The sequence below is a fragment of the Theropithecus gelada genome, chromosome 14 (genome assembly GCF_003255815.1).
Source record: "Theropithecus gelada isolate Dixy chromosome 14, Tgel_1.0, whole genome shotgun sequence".
NCBI lineage: Eukaryota > Metazoa > Chordata > Mammalia > Primates > Cercopithecidae > Theropithecus > Theropithecus gelada.
This window is the reverse complement of record NC_037682.1, coordinates 19,676,223-19,700,313: the sequence shown is the minus strand read 5'-3', so window position 1 is coordinate 19,700,313 and position 24,091 is coordinate 19,676,223. Positions and strand designations below refer to the sequence as shown.

At 40.1% G+C, this 24,091-nt stretch overlaps 1 protein-coding gene across 12 annotated transcripts in view; it reads right to left on the bottom strand.

Annotated features, from left to right (window-relative positions):
* The window catches only part of PHF21A (PHD finger protein 21A), a 194,798-nt gene that overhangs the window by 19,597 nt on the left and 151,110 nt on the right, over positions 1 to 24,091 (bottom strand). For 8 of the 12 annotated variants that reach the window (XR_003115638.1, XM_025356984.1, XM_025356985.1 and 5 more), the window contains 7 exons: positions 23,619 to 23,870; positions 22,314 to 22,403; positions 17,477 to 17,770; positions 5,172 to 5,270; positions 1,788 to 1,839; positions 984 to 1,063; positions 467 to 527 (listed from right to left, as the gene is read on the bottom strand). Coding sequence is in view for 11 of the 12 variants with exons in the window: in XM_025356984.1 (XP_025212769.1) it covers positions 467 to 527; positions 984 to 1,063; positions 1,788 to 1,839; positions 5,172 to 5,270; positions 17,477 to 17,770; positions 22,314 to 22,403; positions 23,619 to 23,870 (928 nt within the window). In the remaining variant the exon portion in view is untranslated. The remainder of the gene's footprint in view (positions 1 to 466; positions 528 to 983; positions 1,064 to 1,787; positions 1,840 to 5,171; positions 5,271 to 17,476; positions 17,771 to 22,313; positions 22,404 to 23,618; positions 23,871 to 24,091) is intronic. The other 4 variants (XM_025356993.1, XM_025356992.1, XM_025356986.1 and 1 more) reach the window with 2 other exon arrangements.

The window sequence follows — 24,091 nt, the reverse complement described above, 5'->3', positions numbered from 1 at the left end:
CAAGTGTGGCTACCTCTTTCCTTCCTGGAAAGTCTGCAGCTCCAAGAAACTCAGCGTCACACTCTGGCCTTGCCAGCAGTAGGACAACCAAGACACTATTAGGAATACCTTGGCAACGGCAGTGCTCTGTTCTGCTTAATAACACTCAAATGCTTCCTTTTACATGGGGTTCTGTTCACTGTGCTACTCATGGATGGCCTGGCAGGCTTGGGGCAGAAATGCTACATTAAGCCATTCCCCTGAGTCAGCTTTGCCAGAATCCTAGTAAAGTCAGCTTTTGATTCAACATACAGAACTCTAATAAGAAATCTCATTCTCTTTTCTCTCCCATTCTCAGAGAACAACAAAACTATTTTCAAAGGATAGAGGAGTTAGGTCCTATAATGATGGGAGGAGGGAAGGAGAAGAAACACACACAGAAAGCAAAAGCAACAGCAGCAAGGGAGAGATATAAAAAGGTCCTCACCTCTCTTCCGGGTCCCAGGGTGCATTGTGCTATTTAGGTATGTGACTGCACTCTTCTTACGCTTTGAGGATTGAAGAAGGAAAGGTGACTGTTGAATAGTGTGGTTATTACTAATACTGGCACAAGCTAAAGATCAAGCACGGCATGACTGTCAACATGCCAACTAGTTAGTGCTAATCATCCTAAGGTCTCAATGCTCAAGGGTTTTATTGTATGTACTTGGCTCTCAGAGACTGTCTCAGAGAAGTCTGCCTCTCTTGCCGATGACAGTTGTATTGAAGTCAGGATGAATTAAAATTTTAAGGTGGGCGTGTATCTGCTGAAACTTAGGGAAAAAAACCTAAGGGGTAAGCAGTGACTAATAAAAATCATAAGTCAAAAAAAATCTACCACTTCACAGAACTGGCCAAGTACAATCAGGGTGCTGTTCTTCAGCAGGTTTTCAGAGAGGAGGCACCGAACAGCTCATAAATAAAACTGGAACATGAGGGAAGGGCCAGGCGCTGGCCAGTAATACCTCTGGCTCAAAGACTGCTCCGCTGTAGACCGGATTTGCTGTTGTTCTTCTTTTTCGCTCTTGCCTCTTGCTTTGGATTTCTTGAGAGAAGAAAAAGTTTTGATTAAAAGAGAGACATGGAGAACCTAAAAAACTTAACTTCATTGTTTTATCTATTGGTTTTCCCATAAGAAATCAGAATTAGGGACAAGTCTCTGTCTCACTGAAGCCTCAACAGAGGCAAGCACACTACTGGCAGCAAATGTGTAGGACCAGCTACTCTCACCTGCAAGACCACGCTGTCCCACACGTGGCTCTCTGTGGAGAGTTTAACAATAGACAGCTTGTAAACAAGCTGTCCTGATTTTTAGACTGCTGTATATTCAGGTCTGGATGAGCTTTATCCATAAGACTTAAACTGAATAACCAAAGTTCACCATTCTTGAATTAAATAAGCAGGACAGGTACAGCTTTGTAACTGTTCTCAACATTCTGATAACCTGGAGTGACCAGAAATTATAGACTTGTTGGAAGAGCGCTTGCTACTTTGCGCTGTTTGGAAAAAGAAGAGTTCCCCTAAATGAACAGAAGTCACCTTAATTTAGGCAACTGGCGAGGTTTTCCCAGGACAGTAGTTTGGATAATGATAGGAACATTAGACAGAGGGAAGGCAATTTTCCCACTAAAGGAAATAAAGTCCACACTGGCTGAATCATACTCTATTTGTGTTCCAATTTTCTATTCTAGGAATTCAATCAAACACCATTTTCAGGAACAAAGCTGTGGGCCAGAAAAAAAGGCAGTGCCAAGAATATCTTCTCTTACCTTCTAGATGGTCATGTGTTACCAACCCTAGAGACACCATGAAGGCAAGTTTCTGTGCCAGAGAAACAAAAGAAGAATATACTTCAGTCTGGGTTCTCACAAAGCCAATTGCCAGTTCCTAGTAGGACATTAGGGAAAGCCAGCCCAATGGGCAGGTCACATATGAACGCACAAGAGCAGACATTCTCTAAGGAGCCATGGAGATCCTCTACAGCAGGGGTGTCCAAAATCTTGGCTTCCTTCAATGTGGGCCACATTGGAAGAAGAAGAATTGTCTCAAGCCACACATAAAATACACTAACACCAATGATAGTTGATGAAATTTAAACAAAAAATCACAAAAAAACCTCACGATGTTTTAAGGAAGTTTACAAATTTTTATGGGGCCACATTCAAAGCCATCCTGGGCCACATGTGGCCCATGGGCCACAGGTTAGGAAGTTTGCTCTAGAGGCTCTCTGGTCTAACAGGGCCAAAAGAGAAGGACTGGGGCCTCATCTTCTTTCTCAATGACAGAAATCAGTATCTTGTGCGATCCGAGTTCCCCGCCCCACAGAAAAATCCTCTTAAAAAGAAGAGGATTTCATACTCACAAAACATGCAGAGGGTTTTAAAGAGCCTCCCATTTAACAAGCTCCAAATTCTGAGTGTTTCACTTGTCACGACTGGGTCCCAGTTTCTCACATTTATACTGCCACAATGCTAACTCACAGCTAAATGATTTTTAGGACAATGCTAACTCACAGCTAAATGATTTTCAGGAACGACAGCAGGTGTTTCTGCTGAATACTATGATTTTTCAATCACACGTGAACCTAAAATTATGGAGCAATTTCTCTTTGAAGACCACTCTTAGGACTCCATCAGAAACTAAGCTGGTGAAAATACTGGGCCCCGAAGATGGAATGTTAAGACTCTTCAAGCCGGAGAGGGAAACAAATTGATTTCTATTCTTTTCTTTGCTTGCATGTGGTCTGAAAAGTGTGTCTTCATTTTCTGTTGTACTACTGCATGCAGTTTCTAAATATGCCAAATAATACATTATCAATTTCTTTCTCTGATGAATAAAGAACATCTTCAATTGTAAAAGACATACTCCTGTAGAGTTATTTATACCACAATTTGATCTTTAAAAGTCCTGACATCTTATCCTCGATATTATGCCACTTTGGCCTGAAGTGATAGGGTCAGTCTATTTGAAAATAAACTTCTTCACCAAGCCACTTGAGAACACAGAAATGTCCTTTACTGGTAACTTCAGAGTCCTGAAGAAATGTTTTTATATTATTTCTTATTTCAAAAACTTAGATGGGTACCTATCCCCTTGACAGCCAGATTAGTCCGGTAAGAAAAAGCAGTCTTGGCCTTTCCAGTTTTCTAAACTGTATGTTGAAGTGACATACACTTTGTGGTTGCCAACTGACTACATTCCTAATTTTCACTATTCCTTAGAAATATAATCAAGATCAAGAGGCTCTCCCCTAACTGTTGCTCTTTTGATGAAGCAGTGTGTGGACTGATATTCAGCTGCACCCTCTTTTAAGCAAGTAACAGCACCCTTCTTGGCCACTCACACCCAAATCATCTTTGCCAGTTTAGATCAAGTTCACAAAATAATTAAGTGAGAAAAAAATTCCTCTCTTGTGGAATAAATTTTTTTTTTTTTTTTTTTTTTTTGAGATGGAATCTCACTCTGTCACCCAGGCTGGAGTGCAGTGGCACGATCTCGGCTCACTGCAACCTCTGCCTCCTGGGTTCAAGCAATTCTCCAGCCTCAGCCTCCCGAGTACCTGAGACTATAGGCACGTGCCACTGCGTCCAGCTAATTTTTGTATTTTTAGTAGAGACAGGGTTTCGTCATGTTGGTCAGGCTGGTTTTGAACTCCTGACCTCAGGTGATCCGCCCATCTCAGCCTCACAAAGTGCTAGGATTACAGGCATGAGCCACCATGCCCAGCCTAAATTTTTGATGATAGAATAAAAAGCTGCCAAGAACTTTTACCTCATATATGTACCCCACCTATGCCAAGAGCTAATTTACTTTGTTTATGGCAGTGATTCTGTCCAAGTAGAAGGTGAACTATCTGCTACTACACATGATGGTACTTGCTTGCCCACACTGGGTCTCCCTCCATCACCTAGGCTGGAGCGCAGTGGCACCATCTCAGCTCGCTGCAGCCTAGACCTCCCGGGCTCAAGTGATCCTCCCACCTCAGCCTCCTGAGTAGCTGGGACTATAGACATGCGCTACCACACCTGGTTACTTTTGTTTATTTTTTGCAGAGACAAGGTCTCACTATGTTTGCCTAGGTTGGATCCTTCAGTTTCCTTTGATAGGGAAATTCTGCTCAATTTTTCCTCCTCAGAGCATAATACTTGTTATTAATTCTGTGGATGATTTCACAAGTTCCTCAGCAATTTCTGTGGCTAGTATTTCTTTATCGCTCAAGTTTTGGCCCTCTTTTTAAAGATAAAATTAAAAATTCATTCATTTCATATCAGAAAGAATTATATTTTGTACTTGTTTTAGGAAACCTGAACTGGCCCAATAAATCACTACTTTAAAAAAATGGCATGAAGCTTTGATGACTTTATGCCACTATTTCACATGGTTTCATTATGAAGAATGCACTAAGGATAGAGGCAAGTGAATTACTGGTCAAATGAAATCTAACTGTCAGATATTCATCATCATATTACCTGTCTACATTTTCTGTTTATAGCTGCTTATGCAAAAGCATCAAACTGAAAAAATCTCCTTGTCTAAGGACATACAGATTCACATTCTATATTTTTATCAGGGTCTTCTTTGCTATTTATGTTTATAATTGTATTCTAAATTGTGGTATAGATGTTACTATTTTCATCCCTACTTTTATGCTTCAATGGATTACTTTTGAGCTAATTCATTTTGGGTTTGGTGTTCTAATGTAATACAATGGTTATAACAAAATGCACATTTAATAACTGCAATTGATAATATAAATACACATTAGCTGAGTGAACTGGATATCTTATAAATGTTGGCTGAGACAAACACAAATCACAGTAATGATTAGGAATGCAATGGGACAGCTGGGAAAATCATCGTTCATCTTAACATTTCGAATTTGTAACATGCATATGAAGAATAATGTTTTAAAAAACTTTTCCTTTGATACAATCAAAATGCCTATGTACAAGTGCATGGACCCTCAAGACTACAGTCTAAGAATTCCACTCTAGACCAATTTGACTTGGCAATAACATTGCTGAATAATAAAAGTGCATTAGAAGATGAACATCAAGTTCATTTCATCATTCAGAGAGTAGGTGCCCCTTCTGGTACATGAGAATAAACCATACACCATAGACTGCAACCTGCCTTTGGAAACACAGGCCTACCTGAGGGTTCTCCTCCCGTTTTGGTTTGGGTGCAGCAGGTGGGGTGACGGTGCGGTTCTCTGTTTGTTTCTCATCTGTTTCTGTGTGAGATTTAACTGTCTAGGAAAGAAAAATTAAATAAAAATTCAGAATTTGTTTTTTATTAAAAGGGTGAAGCAATCAGAAGTTTAATAGTAGCAAGAAAGAAGACAACATATTCAAATGTGGAACATATTAATACAAAAGTTAATACTATAGATTTCATGGGGGGAGGGGCAACTGAAATGTAAAGCCCCAGTTGAAGTTATTATATTGCATGGCTACATATGGATCTATAAATACAACTCTAAATAAGGTATATGGAAAGAAAAATACAATTTAATTCCTAAGTATAAAAATATGGTACAGGTTGTCCTTTCTGATTTCCATGTATTTTAGGATGTGGGGGTAGTTTCCCAGAAGCAAGCCTGCTGGTTTTTTTGCTGCTGTTGTTGTTGTTTTGAGAAGGAGTTTTGCTCTCATTGCTCAGGCTAGAGTGCAATGGCACTCAGTTCACTGCAACCTCCGCCTCCTAAGTTCAAGCAATTCTCCTGCCTCAACCTCCCTAGTACCTGGGATTACAGGCACCCACCACCACACCCGGCTAATTTTTGTATTTTTAGTAGAGATGGGGTTTCACCATGTTGGTCAGGCTGGTCTTGAACTCCCGACCTCAGGTGATCTGCCCACCTCAGCCTCCCAAAGTGCTGGGATTACAGACATGAGCCACCCACTGTTTTTATATTATAGGTCAAGCTCCAGCCCACAACCTGCTTAAGATCAGAATGATATTGAAAACAACTTACATACATAGCCTTCTATTTCAGAACACTTCCAGTCATAATCTCAGAGAGACTGCAGAACTACCCTTACATGGAATATTAAAAATCTGTCTATATAATCCATCAGAGGAGAGATGCAATTGCTAAGAGTGGGCCATCTTGCAAGAGGCTGACTTCCTAATTTTTCCAAGCCTCTTCTTCCAGAAGCGTCTACTCAAGCAGAAGAAACACCAGTTGATTACCATCTTCAAATACTAAAGGTAGCTAGCATACTGGTAGACTGGGCTTGCACTACTATTCTCTTTTTTTTTTTGAGGCGGAGTCTCCCTCCGTCGCCCAGGCTGGAGTGCAGTGGCCGGATCTCAGCTCACTGCAAGCTCCGCCTCCCAGGTTCACGCCATTCTCCTGTCTCAGCCTCCCAAGTAGCTGGGACTACAGGCGCCCGCCACCTCGCCCAGCTAGATTTTTGTATTTTTTAGTAGAGACGGGGTTTCACCGTGTTAGCCAGGATGGTCTTGATCTCCTGACCTTGTGATCCGCCCATCTCGGCCTCCCAAAGTGCTGGGATTACAGGCTTGAGCCACCGCGCCCGGCCTATTCTCTTTTTTTTGAGACGGAGTCTCACTCTGTTGCCCAGGCTGGAGTGCAGTGGTGCGATCTCGGCTCACTGCAACTTCCACCCCTCCAGGTTTAAGCAATTCTCTGCCTCAGCCTCTGGAGTAGCTGGGATTACAGGCACGTGCCACCACACTTGGCTAATCGTTTTCTTGTATTTTTAGTAGACTGGTTTCACCATGTTGGCCAGGCTGGTCTTGAACTCCTGACCTCATGATCCACCCGCCTCGGCCTCCCAAAGTGCTGGGATTACAGGCATGAGCCACCGTGCCCGGCCCCATTACTTTTCTTACCATGACCAATGGCTAACTCATTTTATGAAGTTCTCTGTAAATACTCAAATAATTTTAAAACAGGAAATATAAAACTGTAAACACAAACCTAATTTACTTTTTCAAAATTAGAAAAAATGTGGAAGTAATGCTCCTTTCATATGGCAACAATAATTAAATAAGTGAGAATAAAACTGGTTATTGATGGGCAGGGGCTACATGAGACTTTGGTCCTACAAACAAGACATCTAAAGCTCTCAAAAATCATTATGCTGGAAATATTTTACTAGATCTGAAAAACTAACACAAGCACAAAGATCTTTCATTTTCTTTCCTAGTCACTTCCATATCTTCCTTCTGCTTTTATATGATTACATAAGGAAAGCGTAAGCATCTGCCTTATCTATACTGTGGCAACCAGTGCTCTGGGGCACAAAGGCTGCTTTGCATTTTTTCCCCACTGGTGTTCTCTCATATTTCCCCCTTTATACTAAAAGCTATGTAAGAATGGGAATTGTTTTATGCACCTCTTGTTTTTGCACCCCTTTGCGCCTATTATGGTACTTCATGCAGAGCAGGTGTACAGTAAAGAGCTGATTGGTCTTCTGAGTGAAGAGTATGATCTAAGGGACAATCACTCAGGTCTTTCTCTCTCCATCACACACACACACACACACACACACACAATTTTTAATCAAAAAGGACACATTTCCTCCATAAAACAAACCACCAATGGGAAAGTAGTTTACAGTGACATTTTAAAAGTCCTGGATGCCCAGAAAGCTTATTTTCATGTCTCTTTGAATAGGAAGGACAGAAGTATGATGGAGGAGGGAGAAAAGAAGGTCAACTATAAGGGTATGCTGTTCCATTCCAAGGCTGTGTGAAGTCTCTTGGAGTCTCTTACTTACATTTCTAAGGCTGAGTAAAGCAATTAGCGGCAATGCTTTTAAGGAAGGGCAAATCAATTCCTCTCCACTAAAAAATTACCCAAGGTTTAAATTTCTCTCTCTCATGCAAGAAAAAGTATGATTATCTCAGTGCTATATAAATAATACCAAAAGTATCCAAAAACAAAAATACAAATAAAACAATCAAGACATTGGTGGTAGTGGAGGGTGTCTTTCATTCATGGATCTCTTGCTCTGGGGGAAGCCAGCTGCCACGTTGTGAGCAGCACTACGGAGAGGCCCAGGTGTGACGAACGGAACCTCCAGCCAACAGCCAGTGAAGAAGAAGTGAGGTCTGCCAACAACCATGTGATGAGCTCAGACGTGGATTATTAAGCTGTAGCACAGTCTTAAAATTACTGCAGCTCTAGCCAACTAGTTTGACTGCAAACTTGTGAGGGACTATCAGCCAGAACCATCCAACTAAGTTACAGACCAGAAGGAAATGGGTTAATATATTTAAAGTGCTGAGCAAAAAAAACCCCTATCAACCAAGAATTCTATATCCTGCAAAACCATTCTTCAAAAATGGAGAAATTAAGACACTCCCAGATAAACAAAACCAGAGGACATTCACTACTAGTATACTAGTTCTAAAAGAGATGTTAAAGCGAGTCCCTTCAGGCTGAAATGAAAGGACACTAGACAGTAACTCGAAGCCATATAAAGAAATAAGAACTCCAATAAAGCTAACTAGATGAATAAATATAAAAGCCAGTGTTATTATTTATTTTATTTTTAACTTCTCTTTTTGTTTCCTATATGACTTAAAAGACAAATGCACAAAGTAATTATAAATCTGTATTAGTGGGTACACAATGTATAAGATATAATTTGTGACAGTAACAACATAAAGTGGGGGCAGAACTGTATAGGAGCAGAGTTTCTTTTTCCTTTATTGTCATTGGCAAAGCTTTTATTATTTATTTATTTATTTATTTATATATATTTATTTTAGATTTGAGGGTACAACGCAGGTTTCTTACATGGATATATTACATGATGCTGAGATTAGGGCTTCGACTGAAACCATACAAGCAGGGTTTTAAACATCTGAGCTGGGGTTAATTCAAACTAGACTGTTAAAAATGTATGAATGTTAACTGTAATCCCCATGGTAACCACTAAGAAAATAATTATATACAGAAACAGAAATGAGGAAAGCATGAAAATGACACACTAGGAAAAAAAATCAAACCAAAAGGCAGTATTAGAGGAAATGAAGAATAAAAAACATAAGATATACAGAAAACAAATAGCAAAATGGCATTAAGTCCTTCCTTATCAGTAATCACTTAAATGTAACTGGATTAAACTCACCAATTAAAAGACAGACTGGCAGAATGAACAAAACACATGATCTAACTATATGCTGTAAGAGAGACTCATTTTAGAGAAAAAGACACAAAAAGGTTGAAAGTGAAAGGATGTTTATAATGAATGGCTATAGGACTATCAGACAAAAGTGACTTAAAGTCAACAACTGTTACAAGAGACAAAGAAGCTCATTATATAATATACTGACAAAAGGGTTGATTCAAAAAGATGATACAACAGTTATATATGTACCAAACAACAGAGCCCCAAAATATATGAAGAAAATTTCGAAAGAATTGAGGACAGAAATAAACAGTTCTACAATAATAAATGGAGACTTCAATATCCCACTTGAAGTAATGGATAAAACTTGTGCAGAGATTAAAAAGGACATAGGGAACTTGAACAACACCATACACCAATTAGACTTGTCAGGCATATGAAGAATACTCCACTACACAAGAGCAGCATGCATATTTTTATCAAGTGTACATGAAACATTCTCCAGGACAGATTATATGTTAGGCCACAAAACAAATATTAATAAATTTAGAAAGACTAGAATCACATAAAGTATCTTCACCAACCACAATGGAAAGAAGCTAGAAATCAATGACAACAGAAAACTGGAAAACTCACAAGTGTATGGAAATTAAACAATACATTCTTAAACAAGCAATGGGTAAAAGAAGAAATCACTAGGGAAATTAGAAAATACTTTGAGAGAAATGAAAACAAGGCCACAACATACCAAAACTTATGCGATGCTGTGAAAGCGGTACTCAGAGGGAAACTTATCTGCTAAGAGTCTATATTAAAAAAGAAGAAAGAGCTCAAATCAATAACCTAACTTTACAACTTAAGAAACAGAAAAAGAACTAAATTCAAAGCCAAAAAAAAAGAAATTAAAAGACTAGGATGAGGATAAATGAAATCAACAAAATCAACAAAATCAAAAGGTGATTCTTCAAAAAGAATAACAAAATTGACAAACCTCTGGTTTAGACTAAGAAAAAAAGAAGATACAAATAACTAAAACCAAAAATGAAACTGAGGACATTACATCTCACAGAATTCAAAACGATTATAGGAGAATATACTGAGAAACTGTACACCAACAAACTAGACAACATAGGTGCAATGGAAAATTCCTAAAAACACACACATTACCAAAATTGACTCAAGATACAGAAAATCTCAACAGACCTGTAACAACTAGAGATTGAAACAGTAATCAAAATTCTCCCCCAAAAAGAAAAAGTACAAGATCAGATGGTTTTATTAGTGAATTCTACCAAACATTTGAAGAATTAGCACCGATCTGTCTCAAATTCCAGAAAATACACTCTTAAATCATTCTACGAGGCCAGCACTACTCTGATACCAAAGCCAAAGACACCAAAGAACAGAAAATGGGCTGGGTGCAGTGGCTCACGCCTGTAATCCCAGCACTTTGGGAGGCCAAGGCAGGAGGTTAGCTTGAGCTCAGGGTGGTTCAAGACCAGCCTGAGCAACATGACAAAACCTGGTCTCAAAAAAAATAATAATAATAATAAATATATAATATATATATATTATATATATTATATAATATATATTTTTATATATTATATATTTTTATATATAATATATATTATATATTATATATATATTTAATATATAATATATATATAATATATATATAAAAATTAGCCAGGCATGGTGGTGCACAACTGTAGTCCCAGCTACTTGGGAGGCTGAGGCGGGAGGATCACTTGAGCCGAAATCGTGCCACTGTACTCCAGCCTGGGTGACAGAGCAAGATCCTGCCGTGTCTCAAAAGAAAAAAAAAAAATTAAATTATAGGCCAGGCTTGGTGGCTCATGCCTATAATTCTAACACTTTGGGAAGCCAAGGTCGGGGGATCACTTGAGCCTGGGAGTTCAAGACCTGCCTGGGCAAGAAAGTAAGACCCCATCTCTACAAAAAAATGTAAAAAAATTAGCCAGGGATGGTGGTGCATGCCTGTAGTCCTAGCTACTTGGGAGGCTGAAATGGGAGGATCACTTGAGTCTGGGAAGTTGAGGCTGCAGTGAGCAGCAATTGCACCACTACACTCCAGTCTGGGTAACAGAGCGAGACCCTGCCTCCAAAAAAGCAAAAACAAAAAGAATAGAAAATTACAGACCAATATCCCTTATGAATATAGATGCAAAAACTCTCAACAACAAAAGTTCCTCAACAAAACACCAGTAAACTGAATTCAAGAGCATATTAAAATGATGATACACCATGATAAAGCCAGATTTATCCCAAGAATGGAAGGGTGGTTCAACGTAAGAAAATCAGTATAATATACCACGTTAATAGAACCAAAGGGAAAAAAAAAAAAAACATGACATCTCAATTGGTGTAGAAAAAGCATTTGTCAAAATGTAGCACCCCACTACACACACAAAAAGGGTTAACTATGTGAGGAGATATATTAATTAGCTTGATTATATTAATCATATTACTATGTATATCAAACCATCTTATTGTATACCTTACACATGTACATTTTTTATTTAAAAAATTCCAGTATCTGTTCATAAAAACACTCAGAAAGCTTGGAATAAAAGGGAATTTCCTTGACTTTAGAAAAAACATTTATGAAAACACAGCTAACATCATACTCAATGGTGAAAACTTTCCACTTGAGATCAGCGACAAGACAAGAATGTTTGCTTTCACCATTGCTATTTGATATTGTACTGGAAGTTTAGGTCAGAGCAATTAGGCAAGAAAAAGAAATAAAAGACACCCAAATTGGAAAGGAAGATGTAAATCTCTATTTGCAGATGACATGATTCTACACAGAAAAAAACTCAAAGAATCCATAAAACAAATACTAGAGCTAATAAATAAATTCAGCAAAGTTGTAGGGTACAAGATCAAGACAAAAATCAGCTGTGTATCAAAGGACTGTATCAAGAAAGCAAAAAGGCAAACTACGGAACGGGACAAAATATTTGCAAATCATGTATCTGGTAAGGGTCTAGTATCCAGATTATACAAAGAACTCTTACAACTCAACAACAGAAAAACAACCCAATTTAGAAATTGGCCAAGGATTTGAATAGACCTTTTTTCATTGATGTACAAATGGCCAAGAAGCACATGAAAAGATGCTCACCATCATTAGTCATTAGGGAAATGCACATCAACACTACTTCGCAACCACTGAAATGGCTATAAATGAAACAAAAAGGAAAGTAATAGGTGTGGTAAGGATGTGGAGAAAATGGAACGCTCATATACCGCTGTTGGGAATGAAAAATGATTCAGTTGCCGTGGAAAACAGTTTGGCAGTTCTTCAAATAGCTGAGCAGAATTACTGTATGACCTAGCAATTTCTACTCCTAGGTATATAACCCAAAGAACTGAAAACAAGGAGTCATTCAAATGCTTGCACATGAATGTTCACAGCAGTACTATTCACAATAGCCAAAAAGTGGAACCAACCAATGTCTTATGATTTCCTAGGTCTATCAAGAGATGAATGAATAAACAAATTGTGGTATATAGCTGTCATGGAATATTATTCAGCCATTTAAAACAGAAGAGGGCACTGATACGTATTACCATATGGATGACTCTCAAAAACATGCTAAGAGAAAGCAGCCAGACATAAGAATCACATATTGTATGATTCTATGTATATGAAATACCCAGAACAGGTAAATCTATGGAGACAGAAAGCAGATTGGTGATTGCCAGTGGCAGGGTGGAGGGCAAAAGTTAGGTAACTGCTTAATGGATACTGGGTTCTATTTTGGGGTAATGAAAATGTTGTAGAACTTAATAGAAGTGGTGGTTGCACAATACTGTGAATATACTAAATGCTACTGAACTGTTACTCTAAAATGATTAATTTTATGTGATTTCACCTCAATTTTAAAAAAGACATTAGAAAACAAAAAAGAATTCATAGATATCTCTTTGATGCACCTGAAATTTGGTCTCTATCTGAGATTATAAACCATTACGCAGACTCGAAGTTGTCTTGCAGATGTTATTTTCTGCCTATATGGTGTTTAAACAGTTACCAGTATTTTAACAACTAGGCAACTTTGAAAAACATCTGGATTTCAGGCTTTTCTTGAAAAAGTCTCCATGTGATAAAACTTTGTTATTGCCAAGAAGCAGCTGCTTCCTTGAGCTGAAGCATATTACTGTGCAGTTTGCCACAGTTTCTTCCATTTTCTATTGTCAATTATTATCACGCTTGTCTTACTTATTATTTTAAAGGGGAATTAAGAATAAACGTGGGATATCTCTTATACTCATGTTCCCACTGAAAGTGGAAAAATAAATAAAAAATCCAGTTGTTTACTCCTAGCCTGTTTCACTCACTTACATCTCCTCTTCGAACCCACGGTTATCAGAATTTGCAACTCCTATTCTTTTTGGTATCATAAAAGAACCCAAAAACTCTGCACAAACCTAGAATGAAGTTAATCAAGTACACTTTATATACCTGTCTGCATGAAAAATCAAAGTTAGGCAGATGCAAATAAATGTTCAAATAATTTTGTTCATCCAGATTGGGATTGAAGGCAAAGCAAAACTCATGGTTTGGTCACTTGGATCTATTTTCCCTACTATAGCACCAGTATTAAACTGGGGTAACGGGAGGCATCAGCACGGGTTTACTAAACAGGGAAAACAGAAATTTGAAGATAATACATCGGATAATATTATTATCTTGTAAGTACTCCTCTTTAGAAGATACTGTGCAGATTCGTATGAAAAATATTTATGGTAATGTGGCAATTTTTTTCCCCATAGAACCTTGGATATTTTTCAGTAGCTCCACCTTGACGACATACATAGAAGTCTTTGTTGCAGGGTGTGCAGTGGGGTGGAGAAGAAAGAAACATAATTCCTGAGAACTCCATCAGGCACAGTCTAATAAACATTAAATACCTTATCTCATTTCATCACCAACAGGTGTTAGCCCCATTTTAGAGCGCTGGAGAGGATAAGGACACAAAGGGAGGTGATGTGGAGGCTCTATCATAAGTCTTCTGGCTTCATCTACTTTTCTGTCTAAAACAAGTCTTCAGCTTCAGAGATTTTTAAACCTTACCACTTGTTTTCTCAGAGCCACAATGTAATGTGGTTTCTAATAAGGGATAAGATCTCTTATCTGGGGTGGATAAGGAAGTTGGTTATGTCTGACAGGGGAAGGACACATGAGACCACTGCTGTTAGGACTGGCATTGCCTTCTCCCATTCCTATGCCAATGTGGGAGGCCATGCTTCCTTCGCCTGGAGACACAGCCTCAGTGCCTGCTCCAAACACACTAGAAACTGAGTTCCGTGAGGGTACAGGCTTTAGTTTATCCACCTTACATATGGGCACCACATGCAGCATAGCAACCAGCACTTAACACATTTTTATTAAATGAATGATGTTATTATCTAAAGGGAATAGCAGAAAGCAAAAGGGAACCCATTTAGCCTGGTCATAGAGAGAACGTTGGATACAGGTTTGGTAACTCTGTGAACAGGTTCTTCCATGGCTACAAACATTACGTTGTTTTACCTTTAGCTCTAAGATCTATGAGATCTCTTACTGGCTATAAATGTGATATTGGAAATGAAATATAAATAGAAAAGAAGGCTAGTTGAAAGAAATAAAGTAAGAGAATCCAGAGAATGCAATCTAGTGTAAAGAGAGACTCTACTGATTGGGCTTGGTAACCTCTAAGACTATTACGCCAGGCTGCCCAGCAAACTAAAATAACAATGACTGAATTCCTTTATTAGACCAAAAAGAAGAGAGAACATTGGCCGGGTGTGGTGGCAGGTGCCTGTAGTCCCAGCTACTTGGGAGGCTGAGGCAGGAGAATGGTGTGAACCCAGGAGGCGGAGCTTGCAGTGAGCCAAGATGGTGCCACTGCACTCCAGCCTGGGCAACAGAGCAAGACTTCGAGAGAGAGAGAACATGAAATTTACTGCTACAAAAGAAATTATTTTAATTCTTAAGAATTCAAGGATATCTTTTTGTAATATTATAATTAAAATAAAAAGCTCTATCAACATGAAGGCCAGGACATGAAAAGATGTTTAAGATCTATTAAAGTAGGAAAAAAACCAAATTACAAAATATATAGTTTGATTTTGGTTTTTGCTTAAAAAATGTTTTACATGTACATAGAAAATATCTGGGGGACGTGCGTGGTGGCTCACGCCAGTAATCCCACCACTTTGGGAGGCCTAGGCAAGTGGGTCACCTGAGGTCAGGAGTTTGAGACCAGCCTGGCTAACACAGTGAAACCCTGTATCTACTAAAAATACAAAAATTAGCCAGGTGAGGTGGTGGGCACCTGTAATCTCAGCTACTCGGTAAGCTGAGGCAGGAGAATTGTTTGAATCTGGGAGGTGGAGGTTGCAGTGAGCCGAGATCCCACCACTGCACTCCAGCCTGGATGACAAGAGTAAAACTCTGTCTCAAAATAAAAAAAAGAAAAAGAAAAGAAAAAAAAATCTGTAAGAATATAATCTAAACTGTTAATAGTAATTAACTCTTGGGGGTAAAATTATGGTAAAAGTTTATTCTCTCTTTAGATTATGCGGAAAAGCACTTTCTACAATTTATATTTTTGTAATGTCTGAATTTGTTTTAAAAATGAACTTGTATTATCTTTGTAATCAGAAATGTAAAAATGAAACCAAAATAATTTGTCTTCTAAAATACCTTTATCAAAAAAAGAGGTAAAGAGAAATAATATTTAATAACCTAAAATAGTGTTGTGAAACCAGGTTCTGAGGAACACTGAGGCTCCTCAGAGGTTCTTTGAGAGCCAGCGCAAGACAACATGTCCCCACCCAAACTCATAAGCTTGAGCATCTGACTCTCAGTAGCTTAATACCAAAGTTCTGCTGTCAATAAGTTTGAAATTTTCTGTTTTAAAATATGTGTAAATAATTCATTTCTGGGGCTGGGCGTGGTGGCTCATGCCTGTAATCCAGCACTTTGGGAGGCCGAGGCAGGCAGGTCACCTGAGGTTGGGAGTTTGATACCAGCCTGACCAACACGGAGAAACCCCGTCTCTACTAAAAATATTAAAATTAGCCAGATGTGGTGGCTCACGCCTATAATCCCAGCTACTCAGGAGGCTGAGGCAAGGAGAATCGCTTGAACCTGGGAGGTGGAGGTTGTGGTGAGCTGAGATTGTGCCATTGCACTCCAGCCTGGGCAACAAGAGCAAAACCTCTGTCTCAAAAAATAATAACACGTAATTTATTTCTGAATGTTTCTCAAAGCACTTCCTGGGGTTTGAATAGGTTCCCCAGGAATTGAGATGTGTTCTTGTGTTTCCTAAGCACAGATTTTGATACCTAGAGCTTCTTGAGTGCAAGGTCTACTGCATTTGTGAGCTGCCTGGGTATAAGGCCTAGTACTCTATGCATAGGTGCCTCTGCTCAAGAAGACTAAGGCAGCAGGCAGCATCTGAACAGCCTCTCTGAATCATGGTCCATCCAGAAGCAGAAGATTCAGGATCACCACAGACTATTTTCAGATAAATGAGAAGTCAAGACTGAACAATTAGAAATAGGTCAATGACTTTTTAAAGCAACTTTCTTGAGAGAGAATGCTTTTCTTTGCCAAATTCTTCTTTCTCATCACTAGTCGTTTTTCAAATAGGATACGGCGACTGCCTATAAATCCTTTTTGTTGTTTTCAGAGGTCTTTCTGCTACAGAACCTTCAAGTATTTTTGCAGGTTACTTGTACGTCTCTAGCCTCGTTTTTTAAGATAAAATCTGACTTCAGGAAATATAAATGAAATGTTTCAATATTTGAGCTAAAATGTCTGCATCCTCTAAAGTTAACAGAATGCTTTTTGGAAATTTTAATTTTTTTTGTTTGGCTCCCCGTTATCTGTAACAATCAAAGAAAAGTCTTTGAAATGAAATCCCTTTCCCTGTTTTGTTTATTCTTTCTGACTTTCACAGTCCTGTCTTCATCTGGATTCTTATTGGACCGAAACTAACATGGCGTTTTCTGTTTACTACCTCATCTGTTTCCTGACGGAGGGTAGCAGAGCCTGTGAATTTCCACATCAGAACCACCAGGGGGAGCTCACTCACACAGGAATCCCAGCCCATCTACGAGGGGATGGTGGGAAAAGCAACCCAACTTTCTTCAGTAAGAAGAATGACCCTTCTGCACGTGGATGAATTATCGCACATAAGCGACATCTTACTGACAATGGTGGTGAGATGAAGAGCCCTTGAGAAAATGTATTTAGAGAAAGCCCAGCAGCCAAATGCCTCAAAGGCAAGGCTACTGCCCAGAGCAGGTACATACTCTGCCTATACCTGTTTTTCAAGACTTGGCTTGCTAAGCTGTACAGTTTGAGGTCCAGCGAGTCTGGTCCCTGGAGTAGCTATCACAATGCTGGTGAGCTGGGCCATGGGGAACGTTTTGGCTATGGTTGCAGTCTGCCCATTGACGACACGGACGGGGTGGATGGAATTCTGGGATGTGGGAAGGGTTGTGGGGGTGAACTTGGTCAGCATGACGGGCCTCTGGATAAGCTGAGGAGCTGCGAGCATGGGAGGTGGTGCTGGGGCAATAGGAATGTTATTCTGGGCCACAGGCTTGGGTCGAACCTATAGGGGAAAGAGAGAATAATTATTGTATTACTTAAGCTGCTCAAGTCCTATAAAAGCAAATCTTCCACACTCTATGTATGAAATAGTATTTAATATACTTACTAATGTTCATTTTGGTATATTAATTCTATAGACCTCAGGGCATATAATCTTATATAAGACTCATCAGCTCTTGAGGTTCATACCTCACCCTAGAACACAGCTTTTGATTCTAAACCCTGAGCTCCCTCTTCTACACCATGCCACCTCTTCTGGTTGAGCTCAAAGGCCTAATCCAGAGACTGGTTCCACCCAGAACTTGCGCATAGTATAGTCATAATGTTGCCAATAGCCTTAACTCACATTTGAAATTTCTTCATATCCACAGCTTCAGCTCACCCCCATTTCTGGCCCTCTAACTCCCTGTTCTTGGCCACTCCTCCTCTCGGTCTCCTTTGTGGGCTTACTCTTCCTCTGCCTCATCCTAAATGTGACTATTTCTTAGGATTTTTTTCCATGGTACCCCTTTTCTTCCCAATGTTCCCATTATTCCTAGGACCTTTCGCCCATGTCATGGCTTCAATTACCATCTGTGTACTGAAGACTTTCACATTTTTACCTCAGAACCTGAGACATTTCCTGAACTTCAGAATTATATTCAACTTGAGTATCTCATAAGTTCAAAATCAACATATCTAAGACTCATTAATTTCTTCTTCCAATCCTCTCTTCCTCCTATAATTGCCTCAGTAAGAGACCTTTTCTTTTCTTTTTTTTTTTTTTTTGAGACGGAGTCTCGCTCTGTAGCCCAGGCTAGAGTGCAGTGGCCGGATCTCAGCTCACTGCAAGCTCCGCCTCCCAGGTTCACGCCATTCTCCGGCCTCAGCCTCCCGAGTAGCTGGGACTACAGGCGCCCGCCACCTCGCCCGGCTAGTTTTTTGTATTTCTTAGTAGACACGGGGTTTCACCGTGTTAGCCAGGATGGTCTCGATCTCCTGACCTCGTGATCCACCCGTCTCGGCCTCCCAAAGTGCTGGGATTACAGGCTTGAGCCACCGCGCCCGGCCAAGAGACCTTTTCTTGACAAACTTTGGAATTACTCTTAATGATTTTTTACTCCACCCTCTACTCTCTAAATACTTCTCAAATCTGTCTACTTCTATCCTCACTCCACTATCCACTATCCTAGTTTATGTGTGGCTCACTGAAAACAGTGAAAAAAAGTTACAGTTAAAAACATGAGGTCAGCCTTGCTTGGGTTCAAATCCTGGTTCTACCACTCACTGGCTGTGTAACCTCAGGTAACATACTTGATTTTTATAAGCCAGTTTTGTTGTTGTTGTTGTTGAGATGGAGTCTCGCTCTGTTGCCAGGCTGGAGTGCAGTGGCGCGATCTTGGCTCATGGCGGCCTCTGGCTCCCAGGTTCAAGTGATTCTCCTGCCCTAGCCTCCTGAGTAGCTGGGGCTACAGGCACACGCCACCACACCCAGCTAATTTTGTATTTTTAGTAGAGACAGGGTTTCACCATGTTGGCCAGGATGGTATCGATCTTCTGACCTCAGGATCCACCCGCCTTGGCTTCCCAGAGTGCTGGGATTACAGGTGTGAGCCACTGCGGCCAGCCATAAGCCAGTATTTTTCAAACTTTTAAAACTGTGACCCTGTGGGCAAAACCCTTTCCCCTTATGCATGAGGTTTGACCTTCAATTAACTCTTTAGCTCTGCTCTCCTGGAAACCTGGTAAGGGTAAGAATGTCAACTATATTACTAGGCAAAATTGCTTATGATAAAAATGACCCCTTACTGGCCGGGCACAGTGGCTCACACCTGTAATCCCAACACTTTGGGAGGCTGAGGCTGGTGGATCACTTGAGGCCAGGAGTTTGAGACCAGCCTGGCCAAAATGGTGAAACACCGTCTCTACTAAAAATACAAAAATTAGCCAGGCATGGTGGCACACACTTGTAATCCCAGCTATTTGAGAGGCTGAGACAGGAGGATTGCTTGAACCCGGGACGTGGAGGTTGCAGTGAGCTGAGAGAGCGCCACTGCACTCCAGCCTGGGTCATAGAGTGAGACCCCATCTTAAAAAAAAAAAAAAAAAAAAAATTCCCTTATTGCTAAATCAAATCTGGATGGGCTTGAGGGGACCCCATGATTTGGGCTTCCCTAAGTGGGGTGACTCTTATAACTTGGGCACATCCATTATGGGGACCTTGAAAGCCATGCCTATGTAGTTTTTATAAGATACATTGGCTCCTGTGGGCATAAGGCTTCTATGCCAAGGTGGCTTTCCCATTGTCTTAAGTAAGCAGCTTATTTCCTTACACCTGAGCTATCCTTGGACCGCTGTAGGGACTGCTGTATGGACTCATTGAAGACAAATGTCTGATGCTATCTTGCTCACAAGCTGTGGTTTCTGTCCTGTATCATTCCAAGTAGACTGGTGCCAAGTGTGGCCCATGAAAGTCTTGTTGCTATGAATGTTTGGCTGAACTTAAAATGACCCTGTGGTGGGTGCTACTAACTAACAGTAAGAAATGTATTTTACTCTGTAATCAGCATGCACCTCTAGACATGTATCTCTAAAAACAAAAACTTTCTGAAATAGAGAACACAGTATGTGCTATGTACTCTTAACAGTTCCTATTCTATTCTATTCTACTCTATTCTATTCTATTCTATTCTATTCTATTCATTTTATTTAAACACTCTGGTTACAATCCACTAAATTGCTTTCACAACAAGTGGGTCATGATCCACTGTTTGAAAAACATGGACTAAATCTTAGATTCCTTACCCTAAAAAGAGTAATACCTATTTGCATAGGGTTGTTGTAACAATTAAAATAGATACCCCATGTAAGTGCCTAGCATAGTACCTAGTATGTAGCAAGATTCTCTAAACATTGGTTAATACCATTATTGACAATGTCTTAACTCTTCTTCCTGCCCACAGTCTTGACCATTCCCAATTTATTCTCTGCACAGAGGCAAGAAGAATTTTCTAAAACATAAATCTGACCACATCAAGTGCTTGCCTGAAAAGCTTTAATGAATGCCTGCTGCTCTTAGGGTAAGGCCCAGGTTCCTGCATAGCCTACAATATTCCACCAGCTCTGGCCCCAGTGGACTTCTCCAACCTCAACTCTAACTCTAGCTTGCATGAGCCACATGGCCCTCTGTGCTCAGCCACAGCAAACCTCCTTTGGTTCTTTAAACTTAACGCATTTCTCCACCGTGGAACTATATACATGTTCTGTCCTCTGCCTGGGACATTTTTATCCTTCTTCCAAAGTTTTATTAGGCTAACTCAGCTAGGATTTTAGGTCAGAATGAATGTCAACTCATCAAAGAAAGCTTGAAGGAACCTTCTCTAATACTCTAATAGGCAGGTAGGCCGGGCACAGTGGCTCAGGCCTGTAATCCCAGCACTTTGGGAGGCCGAGGCAGGTGGACCACCCTGAGGTCAGGAGTTTGAGACCAGCCTGGCCAACATGGCAAAACCCCGTCTCTACTAAAAATACAAAAATTAGCCAGGCATGGTGGCGCATGCATGTAATCCCCAGCTACTTGGAAGGCTGAGGAAGGAGAATCGCTTGAATCTGGGAGGTGGAGATTGCAGTGAGCTGAGATCACGCCACTGCACTCCAGCCCGTGTGATGGAAGCAAGACTCCATTGCAAAAAAAAAAAAAAAAGGCAGGTATCCCTCCCACGGGCTCTCTCAGACTACCCTGCGAGGTATTTATTAAGAATTTATCTGATAAACAAGTGAAATCATCTTATCTAGTATTAGCATTGCCCAATCTCTCTCCAGAGGCTACTTGGAAATCATTTACACCACTGAACCACAAAACTCCTTCTTCTTCTCTCTTTGTCTGAAAACTAGGGCCTCAGATGGGAACTCTCACAGCCTTTCTACCAAGGAAGTCAACACTCCTCAAGGCCCAGAATGGGGAAATCTTGACATTTTGCACCGGGAATGGTGAAAGTTAGCCTAATTGCTGGAAGAACACTCTCAGGAGAATATGGTAATGTAGGGCTGCTCGGGCCTAGGGAGAAAGTCCTCTGTACAGACCCCTAGCCCGAGCCTTTAGAAGCAAGGCTTTGCCTTTATGCATGATGCTCAATCCTTAACCATCCTTTCCAGGGTAGAACTGAAGAATGGTTTCTACTAGTTGGTTTAGCTGTTGTTTCCTTCCCTACTCTTTTTGGCATGTAGGAAAGAAATAAGAAGTGTTAATTGCATTCTTTCCCCACTGCCAGGCAGACTTTGGCTAAATTCTTCTAGTAAGTTTAAGGTTTATAATGATTTTAATTATTTTAAATTTAGAAAATGTTCCCTTTCCTTTACTTCCCCCTGCTACTACCTTTGGTCATTGTTAATATACCATGATGACAAAATAAGCTTCTTCATGGTACATAAATCAACAGTCAGAATTTTTAGCTAAGTGGGATAGACAGCTGGGCTGACAAGCCCCATTACAGCTACTTAGAAAGAGCCCATGAGGGTTTTTGTCCCATCTAACCTATCATTGGGCTTGCCATTGGTTTACTCACCTGTGGAAGAAAGTTTGGACGTGGAGTGAGTCTAGGAGGGGGGATAAACTGTGGTACTTTGATGGGCTGAGGAGGTGTTGCCTGAACCTGCTAAAAAAATGAGGAAGATCAATAAACCAGAGAGAACAATCACGCTTCAGTATCAAAGCTAGTATTTTTAGCATCACTACTCTTTGGATCAGACAATATTTTCTACAACATTTCATCATAAGTTCATCATCTGAATTAACATTGCATTAGGAAACTTTTTAATTCTCCCACCTGCGTGCTTTACCCTATAAAACGAACCAACCACACTTCTGTTTCCTCCTACACCTAATGGAGAACAGAGCAGGCTCAGTAAATCTTAGACAATTTTCTTTGACACTCAAGAACTTTTGCACTAATATATTTTAAAAGTCAAGACTGGATCCAAAGTAAAATCAACCTTGCTGCTTAGCCAAATAGGCTTTTTCCTGATATAAGCTAACAGTGAATGGCTTTATTCCTACAGAAAATTTTCTAACTCTCAGTATCTGGTTGAGTGACCTGGTTGCTTCTCTAAAAATTCCTGGGTAAGTGGTGAAGCTTCACTTTATTGCTCTCTAGTTTCACTCACCACTGGTATCATTCAAAAGCCACCAAGAGCTCTTAGGTGCCATTTTAAAGGAATTTTACATCAAAACTTAGATACATTTCTCCCAAGCTTCTGAGAATATCAGTTTTCTAAATGGCTCGATCCTAGAACTCTCATGAAAATTCTTGTTCAAGTACTTCCTCCTTAAAGGGATTTTTTTTTTTTTTTTCCTGAACAAAACTTGGGCACTGACGCGGTTAATTTGTGAGTTTCTTGAATATTTTTAAAGTGCCTCAACTAACTCCAGTACTTTCTGGGTACAATCAATTTAAAGGGATATTAAACTAAAAGAATCATCAGTGAGTTTTCACCAAGGCAGTAATACAGCATAAGAGAGTTTAAGCACTCAAGTTTCACAGGAAAACACTGTAGACAGAGTGAAGGGAGAGGGAGAGATAAATGAAACAGTGTGTATGCCTCTGTGAAGGAGACCTTCTCCCTAAAATCAAGTCATACTTTGACGTCAGATAATGCACTGAATTTGGTCCTTGGTGTCAGGACACTTCTGTAGTGATTTGAGCAGATAGCAGAAATGCCATATTCCCTTGTCAGTCCCAAAGGGGAATTTGGTATGCTAGAAGAATGATGGAAACTGAGAAATCCAGCAGGAGCCTAGAAGGGATATACTACACAAATGCATATCCTAACCTTCTCATGTGATCACACATGAGGAGCAGCTGCTGGCTTACCAGAGTGACTGTGTTTTTTGCCACAATTTGGACAGCCTCTGCCCCAGGCCCAGTGACCTTACTAGACGTCTGGAGGTTGACTGGTGTGTTCTGCACATCAGTGCTGAGCACAGCCTTCTGACTGTTGATGGCGGTCACCATAGCAATGGTAGGTCTCTGGCCCACCACAGAGGCAGGCATGGTCGCAGTTGCTGCTTTCAAGACGAGAGGTAGTGTCTTTGTGGTAATCATAGAAGCTGTAGTTACAGTCTTCTAGGAGACAGGGAAAACAGATATTAAGACACTAAATCTAAACTAAATAATAAACTAAATCCCACTAAACAATATGCTGCTAAACCTCGGAAGAAAACAAAACAATAATTCTCATAATCAATCAAGTTTCTCTGTAGAACACAACATTTCTTTAGTGTACATACAGCACACTCCTTACTACAGAGAAAGGCAATCTCTAGTTTTCAAGAGTTCTCATGTTG